At 42.9% G+C, this 20,266-nt stretch overlaps 1 protein-coding gene across 17 annotated transcripts in view; it reads right to left on the minus strand.

The window, feature by feature from the left end:
• PBRM1 (polybromo 1) overlaps positions 1–20,266 on the minus strand; it is a 136,092-nt gene that overhangs the window by 29,600 nt on the left and 86,226 nt on the right. For 11 of the 17 annotated variants that reach the window (XM_062201042.1, XM_062201047.1, XM_062201046.1 and 8 more), the window contains 4 exons: positions 18,096–18,307; positions 8,703–8,888; positions 5,330–5,487; positions 4,421–4,684 (listed from right to left, as the gene is read on the minus strand). In XM_062201042.1, the coding sequence (XP_062057026.1) occupies positions 4,421–4,684; positions 5,330–5,487; positions 8,703–8,888; positions 18,096–18,307 (820 nt within the window). The remainder of the gene's footprint in view (positions 1–4,420; positions 4,685–5,329; positions 5,488–8,702; positions 8,889–18,095; positions 18,308–20,266) is intronic. The other 6 variants (XM_062201045.1, XM_062201043.1, XM_062201052.1 and 3 more) reach the window with 1 other exon arrangement.

A 20,266-nucleotide genomic window follows, 5' to 3' on the forward strand; every position in this document is an offset into this window, starting at 1 on the left:
ATTGTGGCCATCTGGGGAATGAACCAGCAGATGGAAGACCTCTCTCTCTCTCTCTCTGCCTCTACCTCTCTGTAACTCTGCCTTTCAAATAAATAAATAAATCTTAAAAAACCAGTAAGAGCAAATGGTAATCGAGCCAGCACCCATATGGGATGTCAGCAATGCAGAGAACAGTTTAACCCACTATGCCACAATGCCAGCAACTGACAGATGTAACATTCTTACTATTTTGATTTATTATAAAACAGAGAGGAACAGTATCATCTTTGTGACAAACATTTTTTTTAATACAAATTTTTAATAAATCACAGGGTCTGTCACCTAGTAGCTGCTGGGATACTGGGCAAGTTAAAAGGAAGATAATGACAGTATGCCCAACCAGCTGGTATTGTTAAGAAATTTAAATGATATACTTCATGGTTGAAATAATGACTGACTTATGAAAACCATTTAATAAACATTACTATTGTTGCTATTTTAAAGTCCTGACTAAAAAGGGAAAAAAGACACTTCTGACTAATGTAGGAAAGAACCATCATTCACTGAGGACCCAGCTCTTAACAGGCACAAGTGCTTCGACTATATTAACTCCAAAACATACAAAAGCTGAGGAAACTCCAGAGACCCCAATTTTTTTAGTGCATCTCTGAGAATATTCAAACTTCACACTTTTCTTTAAGATTTTACTTATTTGAAAGATAGAGTTACACACACACACACACAGAGAGAGAGAGAGAGAGAGGGAGGGAGGGAGAGAGGGAGGGAGGGAGAGAGGGAGGGAGGGAGAGAGAGTCTTCCATCTGTCGACTCACTCCCCAAATGGCCATAACAGCCAGAGCTGGGCCAATATGAAGCAAGGAACCAGGAGCTTCTAGGTCTCTCACATGCGTGTAGGGGCCCAAGGACTTAAGACATCTTTCTCCGCTTTCCCAGGCACATTATCAGGGAGCTGGATTGAAAGTGGAGCAGCTGGGACTCAAACCAGTACTCATGTGGGATGCTGGTGCTGCAGGCTGGGGCTTTAACCCACTGTGTCACAGCATCAGCACCAACTTCACACTTCAAAAAATGAAAACCTCCTTTAATCTCACTTAATGATCTGATCTTCAAATGTGATAATGAAATGGCCTTCTTAGAAAATCCTTAATAATAGGCCGGTGCCACAGCTCAATAGGCTAATCCTCTGCCTGTGGCGCCAGCACACCAGGTTCTAGTCCCGGTAGGGGTGCCGGATTCTGTCCTGGTTGCCCCTCTTCCAGGCCAGCTCTCTGCTATGGCCCCGGAGTGCAGTGGAGGATGGCCCAAGCCCTTGGGCCCTGCACCCGCATGGGAGACCAGGAGAAGCACCTGGCTCCTGGATTCAGATCAGCGCGGTGCGCTGGCCACGGCAGCCATTGGAGGGTGAACCAACGGCAAAGGAAGACCTCTCTGTCTCTCTCTCTCACTGTCCACTCTGCCTGTCAAAAAAAAAAAAAAAGAAAAAAGAAAATCCTTAATAATGAGAGGTCCCACATATGAAAGACCTCTCTCCTCTCAGTCTGTTAACTCTGGCTTTCAAATAAACAAAATATATATTCAATAAAATTAAAAAATAAAATACATATTATGAAAGAAATACATGGACTTCAAAATCTTTTGCATCAAAGTAAATTTCTCTTTTGATTCCATTTTTCCAAGAACTTTTGGAAGTATCCTTATATATGACATGTGGGGGGCACTTGAGGGAATCAAAGTGGCAAATTAAATTATTACTGAGATTAAGAATACTTTTTCCTTTGATGAATGGGTTCTATTATAAAGTTAGTCTTTATGGGGCCGGCGCTGTGGCGCAGCTGGTTAACACCCTGGCCTGAAGTGCTGGCATCCCATATGGGCACCAGTTCTAGTCCCAGCTGCTCCTCTTCCGATCCAGCTCTCTGCTGTGGCCTGGGAAAACAGTAGAAGATGGCCCAAGTCCTCGGGCCCCTGCACCTGAGTGGGAGACCCGGAAGCTCCTGGCTCCTGGTTTCAGATTGGCACAGCTCCAGCTGTTGCAGCCATCTGGGGAGTGAACCAGCAGATGGAAGACCTCTCTTTCTCTCTCTGCCTCTCCTCTCTGTGTAACTCTGACTTTCAAATAAATACATACATACATAAATAAATAAATAAAAAAGTTTACAGGACTTGTCTTTGCAACATAGTATTAAAAAAAAAACAAGTAACTCATTAAGAGAACTTACAAATATTAGACAGTAAGTCTAAATTCTCACACTGGCTTCCAATGATAATTTTTTAAAAATTAATGAGGGGTGGCATTTGGTGTAGTGGTTAAAATACCACTTAGGACACCTGTATCCTACTCTAAAGTGCCCAAGTTCAAATTCCACTTCTGTTTCTGACTCAAACTTCCTTGCTAACATACGTCCTGAAAGGCAGTACCAGGTGGCTCAGGTCCCTGCTACCCAATGTGGGGGACTTGGGTTGAGTTTCCAGTCCCTGCTTTAGCCTGAACCAGTTCTTGCTGTTGTGGGAATTTGGGGAGTGAATCAGCAAATCAAAGATCCACACCCGTTTTTCAAATAAAATGAAAATAAATAAAAACTTTCTTCGGGGCCAGTGTTCTGGCATCCTATATGGGCACTGGTTCCTGTCCTGGCTGTCCACTTCCAATCCACCTACATGTCAATGTTCTGGGAAAGCAGTGGAAGATGGCCCAAGTATTTGGGCCCCTGCCACCCACAAGAAATCCAGAAGCTCCTGGCTTCGGCCTGATCCAGCACTGGCATTGTGGCCAATTGGGGAATAAACTAGCAGATGGAAGATCTCTCTGTTTCCTTCTTTCTCTGTAACTCTTTCAAATAAATAAATAAATCTTTGTTTTTTAAAGATTTATTTATTTTACTTGAAAGTCAGAGTTACACAGAGAGATAAAAAGAGGCAGAGACAGAGAGAGGTCTTCCATCTGCTGGTTCACTCCCCAACTGGCCACAATAGCCGGAGCTGTGACAATCCAAAGCCAGGAGCCAGAAGCTTCTTCCAGGTCTCCCATGTGGGTGCAGGGGCCCAAGGGCTTGGGCCATCTTCTGCTTTCCCAGGCCATACCAGAGAGTTGGATTGGAACTGGAGAGCCGGAACTCAAACCGGTGCCCATATGGGATGGCGACACTGAAGGCGGCGGCTTTACCCACTACACCACAGCACCGGCCCCCAATAAATCAGTGTTTAAAAAACATAAATAAAAAGTAAAATTCATATTAGTAAGATGTACAAAATATCACATTTTCCCCCAATCTCCTTTTCTTTTGCAACAAATACTGTTTGGACACTAAAAGGATTTTCTTTCCAAAGATATTAAGAATTATTTTTTTCTAGTTTTTACAATAATAATTTAAAATTTTTTTCTTGATTTTATACAAGTCATATTATTTGTTGGAAATAAATCAAATAGTACAGCATGTACAATTTAAAAAAAATTAAAGTCTTCTGTGATCCAACTCTAGAAATAATTAACTGGTTTATTATATAAATACTTTTTTTAAAAAAGATGTATTTATTTGTTTAAAAGGCAGAGTTATAGAGAGGCAGAGGCAGAGGCAGAGAGAGAGGTCTTTCATCCGCCGATTCACTCCTCAGATGGCCACAACAGCCGGAGCTGCATGGATCCAAAGCCAGGAGCCAGGAGCTTCTTCCAGCTCTCCTAAGAGGGGGCAGGGGCCCAAGCACTTGGGCCACCTTCTACTGCATTCCAAGGCCATAGCAGAGAGCTATCGGAAGTGGAGCAGCTGGGACTCGAACCAGCACCCATATGGATGCCGGCACTGCAGGCGGCAGCTTTACCAGCTATGCCACAGTGCTGGCCCCAAATAATTTTCTGTTATTTTCACATTCATTTATGTAAACATACTTTTTTGGGTTTTCTGAATAATAATGGAACCATACTCGATTCTGTAAACTCTTCATTATTAACTTATCTTTTACCCATATACCTTGAAAAGTTTTCTTCTTTTAAATTAAGATTTACTTTATTTATTTCAAAGGCAAAGTGACAGACCAAAAGGAAAAGACAGAAAGAGATCTCCCATTCGCTGGTTCACTCCCCAGATGGCCTTACCTGGACCTCCATCTGGCTCTCCCACGAGGGTTGCAGGATACTAAGTGAAGCAGCTGAGACTTGAACAAGTGCTCTGACAGGGGATGCTGGCGCTGAAGGTGGTGGTTTAACCTGATGCACTAAACTGGTGCCCTTGGGAAGTTTTCAATGTTCCTATATATACCATTGCTGTTCTGCTTTCTAAGGGTTAATTTTTCTTTCCTTTCTGTTAGGCTAAGGTTTTACATTGTTGCTATTTTTCTAATTCTGGGTTTGTATTCATTCACCCAATTTTTGGAATAAATATTTCAAGATGTATAATTCTTTTCTGTGTGGTCATGACCTCCATACCTTTTCCAAGTTAAGATGGTCTTCAGCTCGACTGTCCTCCGAGTTGTCTGTGTTCTTCTCATCATCCCCTTTATCTGCATTTGCAAATACAGAGGCCACTCGAACCACAGGCAGAGGCACATCCCGAGGGACAAACCTAACTGAGCTGATGGGCATGGTCCACAGTTTAATTTTTTTAAAAGATTTGGTTTTGGCAGAATACCGTGATTCACAGACAAAAACATCCTCATCTCGAAAGTTTTCTGGGCATAATTTAAAGTATTCCTGGGGAGGACATAACGATAAAATCAATTAGGTAAATGTCCTGAAAAACCAGTAAACTAAAGCAAAAGCCAACCTATCAACCAACCAAGAAAACAAACAAAAGCTAAACTGTTAAAAGACTTTCCAGCAGTTATTAATAACCAATAGATGGCAAGAGAACTAGAAACATTTCCTTGGCTACAGAATATAATCATTAAATAAATACCCTCTAACTTATAACACGAATAATTCCACTTAGCTTACCAATTTTTCTTTGAAAATACATTAATATTTCATATAGCTATAATGTTCCTTAAAGCTTTAGAAAGGGCTCATAAGACAAATACATGAAAAGTGTATTTATTACCTAAAAATCAAACTGACAACTTATACTGATTATCTTTTAGAAAACATCGTAAGAAAATTAACTGGAAATAAAAAAAAATTTTAAGCTAACTGGATACAGTTAAATAGTGTCATCAGCAAGTGTTCTTTTATAATCATTTTCAGGTTAACTTTTTCCCAAATCTTTTCATATAACTATACAGACAGCTTTAAAACCAGTTTATGGTAGAGTTCTTGAGTTTATAAATAAAGACTCTTTGTGCTTTTAAATTTTATTCCCAGAGAATGAGTATTACTGTTGGGATTAATGGAGTTTCTTACCTTGACAAACATGACCACACATTTGCCTAGAATTTTACTAACAGGAACTTTATTGTAATAGTCACTCTTAAAAACTTCTTTTTCTAGAAATTTTCGTGTAGCTAGGTGGAATGTTTCATTTGGCCGATAAAACCAACAGCCATATAACCATTTTTCACCTCAAAGAGAGAGAAAAAGAAACATCATTAACAGAAACCACATATTTGTTACAAAATTAGTAAATATTCCCAAAATTAGTAAATATTCCATCAAGCTATTTCGCTTTGGTGTAAACCCAGCATTGTGCTTTTTTATTTTTTTAAGATTTATTTATTTATTCTGAAAGAGTCAGAGAGAGACGAGGGAGAGAGGGGAGGAAAAAGAGAGAGGAGATTTTATATTTGCTGATTCACTCTCCGGATGGCTGTAATTGCCACAGCACAGCCAGGTCGAATCCAGGCGCTTCACCCAGGTCTCCCACATGGATGGCAGAGGCTCAAGCACTTCGGCCATCTGCTGCTTTCCCCAGGCCATTAGCAGGGAGCTGGACTGGAAGTGGAGCAGCTGACACACAAATCAGAGAACATACGGAATGCCGGAATGCTGGTGTTGCAGGAGGGGCTTTACCCACTAGACCATGATGCTGGCCCCTAGAATTGTGCTTTTAAGAACAGTTTCTTAATATAATTTTAGAACAATTTCTTAATTAAAAATAATGAAGGATAATGAGGCCTTAATAATGTTTTTTCTTTTCCTCTCAAATTAAAAGATATGTATAGTGTGAGGAAGTTGGAGACCTGTTTTCCTCTGGTTTGAAGGACTTACTTAGATCAAGTGAAGGAATCAAAAAATATTTCATGGCCGGCGCCACGGCTCAACAGGCTAATCCTCCGCCTTGCGGCGCCGGCACACCGGGTTCTAGTCCCGGTCGGGGCACCGGATTCTGTCCCGGTTGCTCCTCTTCCAGGCCAGCTCTCTGCTGTGGCCGGGGAGTGCAGTGGAGGATGGCCCAAGTACTTGGGCCCTGCACCCCATGGGAGATCAGGAGAAGCACCTGGCTCCTGCCTTCGGATCAGCGTGGTATGCTGGCCGTAGTGCACCGGCCGCGGTGGCCATTGGAGGGTGAACCAATGGCAAAGGAAGACCTTTCTCTCTCTCTCACTGTCCACTCTGCCTGTCAAAAAAAGATTAAAAAAAAATAAAAAGAAAAAAGAAAAAAAAATATTTCACATCATGGGCAGTTGAAAGAACTGGACTGCCTGGATTACATTTTCACTTCTTTTTGGCTTCATTAACTTTAACTCATTCTCCATGTTTCAACTTAAAAGCAACTGTTTTAGGAAGTCTTTTCAAAAACAAATTCTTTTATCTTTACTTATTTATTTTATTTTAGTTTTTAAAGATTTACTTATTTGAAAGGCAGAGGCAAGAGAGGCAGAGAGAAGTCGTCCATCTGGTGGTTCACTCCCCAATTGGCCCCAATGGCCAGAGCTGGATAGATCTGAAGCCAGGAGCTTCTTCTGGATCTTCCACGTGGGTGCAGGGGCCCAAACACTTGGCTCATCTTGTACTGCTTTTCCAGGCCATAGCAGAGAGCTGGATTGAAAGTGGAGCAGCCAGGTCTTGAACCAGAGCACATATAGGACACTGGTGCTTCAGGCGATGGCTTTAACCACTATGTCACAGCACCAGCCTCAAGATTCATTTATTTGAAAAGTGAGAGTTACAGAGAAGAGAAAAGATCGAGAGTGAGAGTGAGAGTGAGAGAGTGAGTTATCTTCCATCTGCTGGTTCACTCCAAAATGGCTGCAGCAGCTAGGGTTGGGCTGAGCCAAAGCTAGGAGCCAGTAGCTTCTTTCTGGTCTCCCATGTGGGTATGGAGGCCCAGGTACTTGGGCCAGGTTCTGCTGCTCTCCCAGGTGCATTAGCAGGGAGCTAGATTGCAAGTGGAGCAGCCAGTACTTGAACTGGCACACATATGGTATGCTGGTATCACAGGGGGTGGCTCTACCTACTAAACAACAATGCTGGTCCCAACAAAAACAAATTGTAAGCTTAGGCACTGGCTCTCTATAATAATTTTTTATGTTATCTTCTTCATTGGTTGGTTTTGCCAGGGGAAAAACATGAATCTCTACCTTCCTAAACAGAATTTGCTCAAAGTATGATCTTAATATTAATTAAATGTGTTGGGCCGGCACCATGGCTCACTTGGTTAATCCTCCACCTGCAGCGCTGGCATCCCATATGGGTGCCGGGTTCTAGTCCTGGCTGCTCCTCGTCCAGTCCAACTCTCTGCTGTGGCCCGGGAAGGCAGTGGAGGACGGCCCAAGTGTGTTTGGGCCCTGCACCCGCATGGGAGACCAGGAGGAAGCATCTGGCTCCTGGCTTCAGATCGGCGCAGCGCGCCAGCTGCAGCAGCCATTTGGGGGGGGTGAACCAACAGAAGGAAGACCTTTCTCTCTCTCTCCTCTAACTCTGTCAAATAAATAAAAAATTAAAGAAATACTAATTAAATGTGGTGCTGGTGCTATGATGTGGTAGGTCAAGGCTCTGCCTGCACCACCAGTTTTCCATGTGGGTACTGGTTCAAGTCCTGCCTGTTCCACTTCTGATCCAGCTCCCTGCCATTGACCTGGGAAAGCAGTGGAAGTAGCCCAAGTGCTTGGGCCCCTATACCCACATAGGAGACCCAGAGGTCTGGCTCCTGGCTTCAGATCAGTCCAGCTCCATTGTGGCCATTTAGGGAGTGAACCAGTGGATGGAAAACCCCTCTCTCTCTGCTTCTCCCTCTCTGTCTCCCAAATAAATAAATAAATAAATCTTTAACACATTAGTTAAATGAATGAATCTCAATTAAACTTTAAGAAGTTGTATTCCGGGGCTGGCACTGTGGTGCGGCAGGTTAAGCCACGGTCTGCAGTGCTGGCACTCCAAATGGATACTGGTTCAAGTTCCTGTTGCTCCCCTTCCAACCCAGCTCCCTGCTAATGTGCCTGGGAAGGAAGCAGAACATGGCCCAAGTACTAGGGCCCCTGCACACATGTGGGACATCCAGAAGAAGCTCCTGGCTTGACTTTTAGCCTGGCCCAGCCCTGGGCATTGTGGCCATTTGGGGAATGAACCAGTGGAAAGAAGATCTCTCTCTCCCCTTTTCTCTGTATAATTATTTCAAGTTAACAAAAAAAAAAAAAAGTTGCATTTCCTTTGACTCAATTGTGACACTCAGTACTAAAATCCTGTATTTTTCATATGGTAGGTGCTTATTTCTATTCACTAATACAACAAAACAACTATTATTGGAAGGCATAGGATTTCTGAGTTAAAATCTTCCTTGAGGACCAAGGAAGAATAAAATTTCACCAATTTGTACTTTGATTTCAAACAAACCTACCTGCTGAATCTTCCCACAGTCTCTCAATACAGACTATGTGTGGCTGTAGGTTGGTTTCTGCAGGTTCCACATAGACGTAATCTCCAACATGATACATGCTGTTCTTAAAGCTGCAGTCCTGGCTGTATGTTCGATGTAGGCCCGAGAGGCCTGCAGCACCAGAGGAATCCTCACTCTTTTCAGCTTCTTAGGTTAAAAAGAAAGAAAAAGAAGAAAGAAAAAGGTACTCATTAAAGGGATGCTGGAATCGGATGCAGGATTCCAACAACACATACTAATATATTTAAGCTTCTGTGACATTCTAAAGCAGGAGTCAGGAAAAACAGTATGATTTTCATATTCCCAACAGATTCTACCCAAAATTACCTTTTGGAATTATAACCAATTCCTATGATCCTAAAAATATAACAAAATATACATCTAGAACAAAAATAATCATATGCCAAGAGTCATTTTGGAAGATACAAACATAAAGCAGAATATGTTACTTAAAAAAATCTAACAAACTCCCTCTCCATCTTAATGCTTCTGAATCTTTTCTCCTAGCAGTTATTACACGTATATATTAAATAGAATCTCAGAACAGAGGAAATATGGAATAGGCAAATTATAGGATATACTGTGTATATGTCTAGATATATTTCTTTTTTCTTTCTTTCTTTTTTTTTTTGACAGGCAGAGTGGACAGTGAGAGAGACAGAGAGAAAGGTCTTCCTTTGCCGTTGGTTCACCCTCCAATGGCCGCCATGGCTGGCATGCTGCGGCCGGCACACCGTGCTGATCTGAAGGCAGGAGCCAGGTGCTCCTCCTGGTCTCCCATGCGGGTGCAGGGCCCAAGGGCTTGGGCCATCCTCCACTGCACTCCCGGGCCATAGCAGAGAGCTGGCCTGGAAGAGGAGCAACCGGGACAGAATCCGGTGCCCCGACCGGGACTAGAACCCGGTGTGCCGGCACCGCAAGGCAGAGGATTAGCCTATTGAGCTGCAGTGCCGGCCTATCTAGATATATTTCTGATATAAGTGTATTTCCCTTGAGATGAAGTGTTTTTCAGCACGATTTTTCTTTTTATAAAAGTAAGACATTTTGATGGTTCCAGTATAAGCTATCATTTCCAAATACCATAGGCTTAAAAATAAAACAAAGTTTTTTAAAGATTTATTTATTTGAAAGTCAGAGTTACACAGAGAAGAAGGAGAGGCAGAGAGAGAGAGAGAGAGAGAGAGAGAGAGAGAGAGAGACAGAGAGGTCTTCTATTTGCTAGTTTATCCCCAACTTGCTGCAAAGGCTGGAGCTGCCTGATCCAAAGCCAGGAGCCAGGAGCTTCTTCTGGATCTCCCACGTGGGTGCAGAGGCCCAAGGACTTGGGCCATCTTCTACTGCTTTTCCAGGCCGTAGCAGAGAGCTGGATTGGAAGTGCAGCAGCTGAGACTTGAAACGGCACCCATATGGGATGCTGGCACTGCTGGCGGTTTTACCCACTAACCCATAGCGCCGGCTCCCCCCCAAAAATTTTTTTAAAACACTTGTTTGAAAGGCAGAGCACAGGGACAGGAGAGACAGAAAAGAGAGATCTTCCATCTGCTGGTTCATTTCCAAATGTGTAACAGCAACCAGGGCTGGGCCAAAATGAAGCCAAGAGCCCAGAATTCCAGCTGTGTCTTCTATATAGGGGGCAGGGACCCAAGTCCTTGAGCCATCATTTGCTGCCCTCCCAGAATCATGTTATCAGGAAGCTGGATTAGAAGAATAGCCTGGGACTTGAACCAGCATTCAAATATGGGATGCAGGGTGTACTAAGTGCCAGCTTACTTTGCTTTGCCACAATGTTGCCCTTTAAAAATTTATTTTAAAGCAATTTATTTGAGAGAGAGAACATGCTCCTATATGCTGGTTCACTCCCCAAATGCCTGCTACAGTCTGGAAGTCAAGAAGGCAATTCAGGTCTCCCACACGGGTAGCAGGAACCCAACACCACCTGAGCCACCAGCACTGCCTTCTAGGGTCTGCATCAGCAGGGAAGGAGTCAGGAACTAGTGGTGGCTATCAAACCAAGGCACTCTGAAAGGAGATGTGGGCTTATTTAAACTAATAGGCTAAATGCCCACCCCTACCACAGGTTTGACTTTTTTGTTTGTTTTTTAGGATAAAGATTTATCTACTTCTTTGCTTCCCTTAGGACAATTTCCCTTAAATGGAACAGCCAGGGAATAAAATTTAGAAGTTTTAAAAATGTATATGCCAAACTGATCACCAAAAAGCTGTACCAATTTAAGTCCCTCACTGTCTGGCTAGCAGGTTCTCCATACTCTAATGCTGACAGTGTACTTTGAAAAATATTTTATCAGCCTCTGAAAAGTGTTATCTAGTAGCTGAGTAATTGGGTCAATCACCGGGACATAGAAGACACTCCAAAGTTCTCAAGAATTTTATATCAGCAGAAACAGCTCAACGAGAGTATGAAACAAAAGAAGGCAGGCCATTCTCCAAATTCTAGATAGGAAACAGGCTGCCAACACTACTGAACGGCAAGTGTGCTACCTCTCACGCAAAGAGATGAATCAGAGGGCACAGTGTTGAGCTATGGACAACTGTTCTCATGGCCCAAGGAAACCAAGCCAGTTGACATCAAATTGCTTCCAACCAGTACCATTTCCTTCCACCCTTCCCTTTCTGAAAAGGAACATCTGTAACTGCTATCCTATGCATATTTCACTGCTGTATTAAAAGAATAAAAGAAACTGTGTCCCAGGATGGGATTATATCTCAGAGCCTCATCCATATACTTAATTTAAATGACTTGGGCGCTAAGATTCAGGACTTTCAAGTCCATGAGATTTTGGTACCCTGTTACAGGAGTGCTGCTATAACAAACACCTAAAAAATATGGAAGTGATTTTGGAATTGGGTATTGAGCAGAGACTGGAAAAAATTTGAGAAGCATGATAAAAATGCTTAAATTACCACAGATTATTAGTTAAAAAACGGACATTGAATACTTAGCAACTGAAAGCTCAGAAGGGAATGAGGAAGGTACTATTAGAAAGTAGAGGGAAGGCGATTCCTTGTTACACAGTAGCAAAACAGTTAGTGGAATTGCATTCTGGCCTGATCTTTTAGTTGTATTTTTCTTTATTTCCTGTTTGCTGGCTGTTCCACTTCATGGGGGGATTTCTTCCATTTTTATAGTCTGAATTTTTCTCTGACTAGAAACCACGATGAGATGTTTCCATTGTGCCATTATATATATTTTAAATGGAAATAATTGATTTTAGAAATCTATTTTTATTTGAAAGGCAGATAGAGATCTTTCATCTACTGGTTCACCTCACTCTCCCAATGGCCCCAATAACTGGGACAGGGAGAAGGCAAAAGCCAGGAGCCAGAACTCCGAACAGTGGCAGGGATCCAAGTACTTGAGCCACCACTTGCTGCTTCCCAGGGTGTGTATTAGGAGGAAGCTGAAAATCAAAAACAGAGCTGCCACTTGAATCTCAGCACTTTGATGCAGCATACAAAAGCATCAACCACTGCGCCACACGCCAGCTCCCTGCTATCATATATATATATATATATATATATATATATATATATATATATATTTTTTTTTTTGACAGGCAGAGTGGATAGTGGGAGAGAGAGACAGAGAGGAAGGTCTTCCTTTTTGCCGTTGGTTCACCCTCCAATGGCCGCTGCGGACGGCACATCTCGCTGATCCGAAGGCAGGAGCCAGGTGCTTCTCCTGGTCTCCCTTGTGGGTGCAGGGCCCAAGCACTTGGGCCATCCTCCACTGCCTTCCCGGGCCATAGCAGAGAGCTGGCCTGGAAGAGGGGCAACCGGGACTAGAACCCGGTGTGCCAGTGCCGCAAGGCGGAGGATTAGCCTGTTAAGCCACAGCGCCGGCCCCTGCTATCATATTTTTAAAACAGCTTTACTGAAATATCATTCACACGCTAAACAATATACCTAAAGTGTAAAATTCAATGTTTTATGTGACATTATCAGTTTTTAATAATTACTGTAGAACATTAAAAAAATCTGTCATTTTGCTTTTTTCTTTCTAAAAATTTATTTATTTATCTGAAAGGCAGAGTTACAGAGACAGAGGGAAAGACAGAATCCTCTATCTACTGCTTTACTTCTTAAATGGCCACATGGCCAGGAGCCAGCAGTGTTATTCAGGTCTCCCACCTGAGTGCAGGGGCCCAGTGACTTGGCCCATCTTCCACTGCTCTCTCACGCACAATAGCAGGGAGCTGGATTGCAAGTGGAGCAGCCAAGACTTGAACTAGCACCCATAAGGGATGCTGGCACTGGAGGTGCTGGCTTTACCCATGCCACAGTGCCGGCCAATTTTTATTTCTAAGAAATTCTTTTGTTCTGTGAATATTAAATTTTCTTTAGCCTCTTATTTCTGTTTATGCACGCAGCAACTTGTCATCTCTCCAAGGACCTGTTTTTTTTTTTTTTTTTTTAAGAAAATCATTCACTTTAGAAACTTTCCTGGCCATCGCCGCGGCTCAATAGGCTAATCCTCCGCCTGCGGCGCCGGCACACCGGGTTCTAGTCCCGGTTGGGGCGCTGGATTCTGTCCCAGTTGCCCCTCTTCCAGGCCAGCTCTCTGCCGTGGCCAGGGAGTGCAGTGGAGGATGGCCCAAGCCCTTGGGCCCTGCACCCCATGGGAGACCAGGATAAGCACCTGGCTCCTGCCTTCGGATCAGCGCAGTGCGCCGGCTGCAGCGTACTGGCCGCGGCAGCCATTGGAGGGTGAACCAACGGCAAAAGGAAGACCTTTCTGTCTCTCTATCCACTCTGCCTGTCAAAAACAAACAAACAAACAAACAAAAAAAGAAACTTTCCTTAAATACTGGGTCTTATTTAAATAAACACCTGCTCTTAAGAATGAACTGTTAAAAAAGCTAATTAGAAGTTTTTTGTGTTGGGGCCGGCACTGTGGTGTAGCGGGTAAAGCAAATGTCTCCACTGCCAGCATCCCATATGGGCACCAGTTCGAGTCCCGGCTGCTCCACTTCTGATCCAGCTCTCGGTTATGGCCTAGGAAAACAATAGAAGATGGCCCAAGTCCTGGGGGGCCCTGCACCCCTGTGGGAGACCTGGAAGAGCTCCCGGCTCCTGACTTCAGATTGGCCCAGCTCTGGGCTGTTGTGGCAAATTGGGGAGTGAACCAGCAGAAAGAAGATTTCTCTCTCTTTGCCTTTCATTCTCTAACTCTGACTTTCAAATAAATAAAATCTTTTTTTTTTTTTTTTTGGACAGGCAGAGTGGATAGTGAGTTAAAGACAGAGAGAAAGGTCTTCCTTTTGCCGTTGATTCACCCTCCAATGGCCACTGTGGCCGGCACATCTCGCTGATCTGAAGTCAGGAGCCAGGTGCTTCTCCTGGTCTCCCATGCGGGTGCAGGGCCCAAGGGCTTGGGCCATCCTCCACTGCCTTCCTGGGCCATAGCAGAGAGCTGGCCTGGAAGAGGGGCAACCGGGATAGAATCCGGCGCCCCAACTGGGACTAGAACCCGGTGTGCCAGCGCCACAAGGCAGAGGATTAGCCTGTTAAGCCACGGTGCCGGCCTAAATAAAATCTTAAAAAAAAAAAAAAAAAAAAAAAAAAGGAAGATCTCTGTGCATGTACAGAACTAGTTGACTGATAGGTTTCACTAAGATCCCCAGATGTTATTATTCTTAGTTTTTCCTCACTGCTTTGTCTATTTCTCAAGAGAAATTCTTCTGCCTCTGAACTCCAGTATGGCTGCCAGCATTCCAGGAGCTCAAAAGCAAGGAGAGCCAAAAGGTCTCAGTATTTGGTATAAAACCTTTCAATCAGGGCTGGAGCTATGGTGCAGCAGGCTAAGCCTCCACTGTGCCACTGTGGCTCTGGCATCCCATTTGGGTGCCACTTCATATTCTGGCTGCTCCTCTTCCGATCCAGCTCTCTGCTGTGGCCTGGGGAAGCAGTGGAAGATGGCCCAAGTCCTTGGGGCCCTGCAACCATGTGGGAGACCCGGAAGAAACTCCTGTCTCCAGATTAGCTCACCTGCAGTTGTTGCAGTCATTTGGGGAGCAAAATTGTGGATGGAAGATTTTTTAAAAAATTTTTTATTAATATACCACTTTCTTTTAAACATTCATTTTACTTATTTGAAAGACAGAGTTACAGAGAGAGGTAGAGAGAGAGAGGTCTTCAATCCACTGGTTCACTCCCCAGATGGCTGCAAGAGCTAGAGCTGAGCTGTAGCGGAACCAGGAGCTTCTGGAAGACCTTTCTGTTTCTCTCTCTCTCTGTTACTCTACCTCTCAAATAAATTAATAAAATCGTTAAAAGAAAAAAATCCTTTCACTTAGCCCCCCTCTCCAGCACTTTAGCCCCACTGAGGTCCGCCTCGTACCTCGGAGTCTAGATTTCTTAGAAAGAACAATTAGTGAGAGAGGTGAGGAAGTGAGCTGGAGGTTCAGCTCCTTTAAGACTTTTCAGCTAATCTTCCAGTTTTCAGTCCCACATGTACCCCATTTTTAGAATTACCTGGTGCTATAAGCACTGTCATCTGAAACAGGCTTGATTAAGGTCTTTGTCTACTCCTAGCATTCAAACCAGTGTTTGAAACTCATTCATTTATTTTTTAGTTTCCAGATTTTAATTGCCACCACCACCTCCTCTTCCATTGATTATTATTTTTTTAAGGGTGAGGAATGTTTGCTTGCGTGTGTGTGTGTGTGTTCATTCCATTTTTAAATACTTTTTTCAACATTTACAGGTGTTCCAGGAAGAGTAGTAATAGACATTTGTATATAACCTATCATATTTAACAAAGTTGTCTTGCTTTATCCATATTTTTCATTACATGAGGATTAAAAAAAAAACTATCTAAATATATTACTTACAGTCACCTGACTGAATTTAGAAATATATATAATATATTTTAAAGATTTATTTATTTACTTGAGAGGCAGAGTTACAAAAAGAGAGAGGTTGAGACAGACATAGGGGTTTTCCATCTGCTGATTCACTCCTCACATGGCCACAACGACTGGAGCTGGACAGATCTGAAGCCGGGAACCAGGAGCTTCTTCTGGGTCTCCCATGCGGGTGCAGGGGCCCAAGTACTTGGGCCATCTTCTACTGCTTTCCCAAGCCACAGCACAGAGCTGGATCAGAAGAGATAGGAAACTATTGCCCACGTGGGATGCTGGCCCAGCAGGTGGAGGCTTAGCCCACCACATCACAGTGCCAGTCCATCTCCCCATTTCTATTCTCCTCTGGGATTCCCATGATTGGAATACTAGGACACCTGACACTAGGGGTTGCTTCTATGGCTGCAACTAGGGGCCTGCCAGTGTTTAAGGGTTGGGAACCATTTTTTCTGCCAAGGGCCATTTGGATACTGTAACATCATTCGTGGGTCATACAAAATTATCAACTTAAAAATTAGCCTGCTACAGATTTACCTAATTTCGAGTCCTGACTGTGGCAACCTTGGCAGGACCACACCAAATAGTTCAGTTGGTCTTATGTGACCTGTAGGCTGGATGTTTCCCACCCCTGCTAAGTAAAGGTTGTACTCAAACACCTCAAGTCCAGGAGGATTTATCCTCTGCTGACTGATCTGTGCATGAATTTGGGCAGGGAGGGAGGCATTCAAAGCTATTGTCAATTTTCAAGTACCTCTTTACATTTTGCTTTTCTTGAGGATCTTGCACCTCTTTTCCAATTTGCATGAATGTAAGGAGAGCTTATCTCATCACGTCTATGGCTCGCTAATTTCTGGGACACTATCCTTAATATGGATCACTGCCTTGGGCCAGCAAAGTCACACGTTGACTCCATTCATTTCAACCACTTTTAGCTGCAAGAGAAATCTTCAAATGCCCTCCCCCATAAAACACTTACCGATCCCAATCACACAAAGCAGTTTTTCTCGGTGAATATATATAAGCTCACAAAATTACTATTCTTTTTTTTCTTAATTTATTATTTTTTTTGACAGGCAGGGTGGACAGCAAGAGAGAGAGACAGAGAAAAAGGTTTTCCTTTTTCCGTTGGTTTACCCCCGGTGCACTGTGCTGATCCTAAGCCAGGAGCCAGGTGCTTCTCTTGACCTCTTATGCAGGTGCAGGGCCCAAGGGCTTGGGCCATCCCCTACTGCACTCATGGGCCACAGCAGAGAGCTGGACTGGAAGAGGAGCAACGGGGACAGAATCTGGCGCCCCAACTGGGACTAGAACCCGGGTGCCAGTGCTACAGGTGGAGGATTAGCCTATTGAGCAGCGGTGCTGGCCATAAAATTACTATTCTTACCAACCAAGTTCCTATTTCCTTTTTTTTTTTTGCATATGCCATCGATTATAAGAATTTGCTTCCAATTTATTTTGTTAAAAAGGAAAAAGATGTTAAGAATGAGGCTTGATGCTAAAGACTAATGTAACTTTTGAGCAGTTACATATTCTAGGAATCTCTATGAATGTAAATGTAAATGGCCAATTCGAAATAAAAAGTTTCCACAATCAAAATATTTCCAGGGGGCCAGCGCTGTGGTGTAGTAGGCTACACCTCCGCATCCCATATGGGCGTCGGTTTGTGTCCTGGCTGTCCAACTTCTGATTCAGCTCTCTGCTTGTGGCCTAGGAAAGCAGTGGAAGACCAAGTACTTGGGCCCCTGTATCTGTATGTGAGAGAACTGGAAGAAATTTCTGGCTCCTGCTTTGGATTGGCTCAGCTCGGACTGCTGCAGCCTTTTGGGGAGTGAACCAGCAGATGAAGACCCCGTTCTGCTGCAGCCTGGGAGGGCAGTGGAGGATGGCCCAAGTGCTTGGGTCCTTGCACCCGCATGGAGACCAGGAAGAAGCACCTGGCTCCTGGCTCCAGACTGGTGCAGCTCTGGCTTTTGTGGCCACTTGGGGAGTGAACCAAAGGAAGGAAGACCTTTCTCTCTCTCTGTCTATAACTCTGTCAAATAAATAAATCAATTTTAAAAAAACCATAGATTTATTTCTAAACTCAATCAAGTGATTGAAAGCAATATATTAAGATAGTTATGACTGAAATCAAACTTTTTTCCTATGTATGTGCTGAACCAAAATATGTGATTCAACTCTGTCTAGCCCAGAGTATGTAAGAAGAAAGCCTCGAGATTGGATGATATGGCAGAAACTCATAAATTAACTGACTGTTCCTGAAACACTAGGATACTGTGTCACCAGTAACTTTCAATCTTCTTTAATCAGATGACCAAATTGATAAAGATAAAAATATTTTAATTTCATCATGTTGTGAAACAGTCAACACCCTAAATTTTCATTCTAACAGGAATTTTTTCACAACTAACTGTGAGATTAACTAGAGCAGAACATAGTACTTCTTCATATTTAATAAAAAGAAGGAACCAACCTCTTTTTTCTTCTTCTCGCTTTAGTTTATCTTCTTCCATTTCTTTTGGTAATTTTTCCTTTTTTTCTTTCTCTACATCATTATGTAAATGTTTTGTGGTATAGCTGAGAGCTGGTGAAAGAAGGATCTCTCCATTTTTGCAGAGTTCATCACGAATTTTAATAAAAAACTGCTGAAGTTCTACGGCATCCTCATATATTTCAGAATCTGTCCTATAACAGCATAAAGAGTATCTATTGACATGCAAACTGTTTCTTTAATTATAGATACCAATTATATTATCAGTTCTGTCAAATACTTCTTAATATGTTAATCATTATAATGGTATTTTTGCATAGTTCTAAGAAGTGCACCTTGGTGAGGTCAGGACAGAATTTAAGATGTCATTTTTATCACAGGGAGCCCCGTGCCCACTAGCTTCCTTTTCCTCAAGGTTCATCCTTGTACAGCTCTTACAGGAGGAAAGTATTTCCCCTGAGAAACACCTGGCACACACACCAACCAATTCTAACAAAAGAAGGTGGCTGCCAGAATCAAGGGCGGTACCAAAGTTCCACATCCTGATCAAACCTTACTTGTATCTTGTCTTTGGTTAATTTTTACTTTCTCTTAATTGTGGAATAATGCATTATATAAGATTTAAGCTACATCCACACTCTTCTTTTTGGTCAACATCATGGTTGCCTAGCCTGGTAAGACTGAATAGATGAGTCTAAACTGCCAATCAACCTATAATAGTTATAGGCCTCGGAGTTCCAGTTCATTTTGGTTTCCCACAAATAATGGCAATTCTGGGAAACTGTCAGAGGCAACACAGTGGAAGAGGGGAGAAAAACTGTGTCACATTCAGGACATTTATAAAATTAGGAGACTGGGCAAAATAAACTTTAAAATTTAGATTGGAAGACATTGTTATCACTAATCTACTCTGGACTGAGGAAAGCTTAAATGTAATCCTATTAACTAAGAATACTAGTGCCTAAAAAATTATTCAGAAATCTAACCACAAATATCTTATGAACAGCTATGAAACATTCCTCTTTAGACAATGTGACAGGCGAAGCAAACCCACCCAGCCACCTGACACATCTCACTGGCGCATCCAACTTCAGCAAAGTTTCTAGAACGCTTCTCCCCATCAGCAAATGTAAACCAGCAAAAAATTTAAGAACACTGCCAATAAGCTAAGTATTTCTGGAAAAGTTTTAAACATCTTCTGTGGCTACAGATATGGTAATACTTACAGGAAAGCAATAAAAACAAAATCAGAGAAGAAACTCTTGAAGACACTATTTTGATGCTTGATTTCTGAGCAGATATGTCTGAAGCCTATTCTCTTGAAATTAAAATTCATTTTATAATAGCTTACAATTTTAAGTGAAAATAGTTTTGGTAAATCCATGTTACACTAAAAGGTCAAATTCAGAATTCCAACACGTCACACTGCTTAGAAATGAAAGTTTATACAAAAGGCACTAACACAAATGATGTGCCCCTTTTGTTTTATTCAATATTATTATTATTTTTAAAGATTTATTTACTTATCTGAAAGTCAGAGTTAAACAAAGAGAGAAGAAAGGAGAGAGGGAGGGGGGAGAGGGGGAGAGGAGAAGAGGGGGAGAGGGAGGGAGAGAAAGAGAGAGAGAGAGAGAGAGAGAGAGGTCTTCCATCCACTGGTTCACTCTCCTGTTGGCTGCAATGGGCGGAGCTGCACTGATCCGAAGCCAGGAGCCAGGAGCTTCCTCCGGGTCTCCCACATGGATGCAGGGGCCCAAGGACTTGGGCCATCCTCCACTGCTTTCCTAGGCCACAGCAGAGAGCTGGATTGGAAGTGGAGCAGCCGGGTCTCAAATTGGTGCCCATATGGGATGTGGGCACTTCAGGGCAGGGCATTAACCCGCTGCACCACAGCACTGGCCCCTATTCAATATTATTCTAAGTACTATGAGTCATTTATCAATCTAAAAGACTAGCTGCTCACTGAATATGCAAGAACAAAAACACCAGATGGAAAGAGAACTAACCCTAATTCCCCTCAGTAGGTAGGTCATTGTTTTATACATGGCAGACACTCAGCAAAAGGAAGTAACTATGGTAACAGGATACTCTTGGTGCTTTCCTTGTCCTTATCTTTTCTATTTATTTAAGATTTGAAGGCAGCGTTATGGAGG

This window comes from Lepus europaeus, chromosome 9 (assembly GCF_033115175.1).
Source record: "Lepus europaeus isolate LE1 chromosome 9, mLepTim1.pri, whole genome shotgun sequence".
NCBI classification, from domain to species: domain Eukaryota; kingdom Metazoa; phylum Chordata; class Mammalia; order Lagomorpha; family Leporidae; genus Lepus; species Lepus europaeus.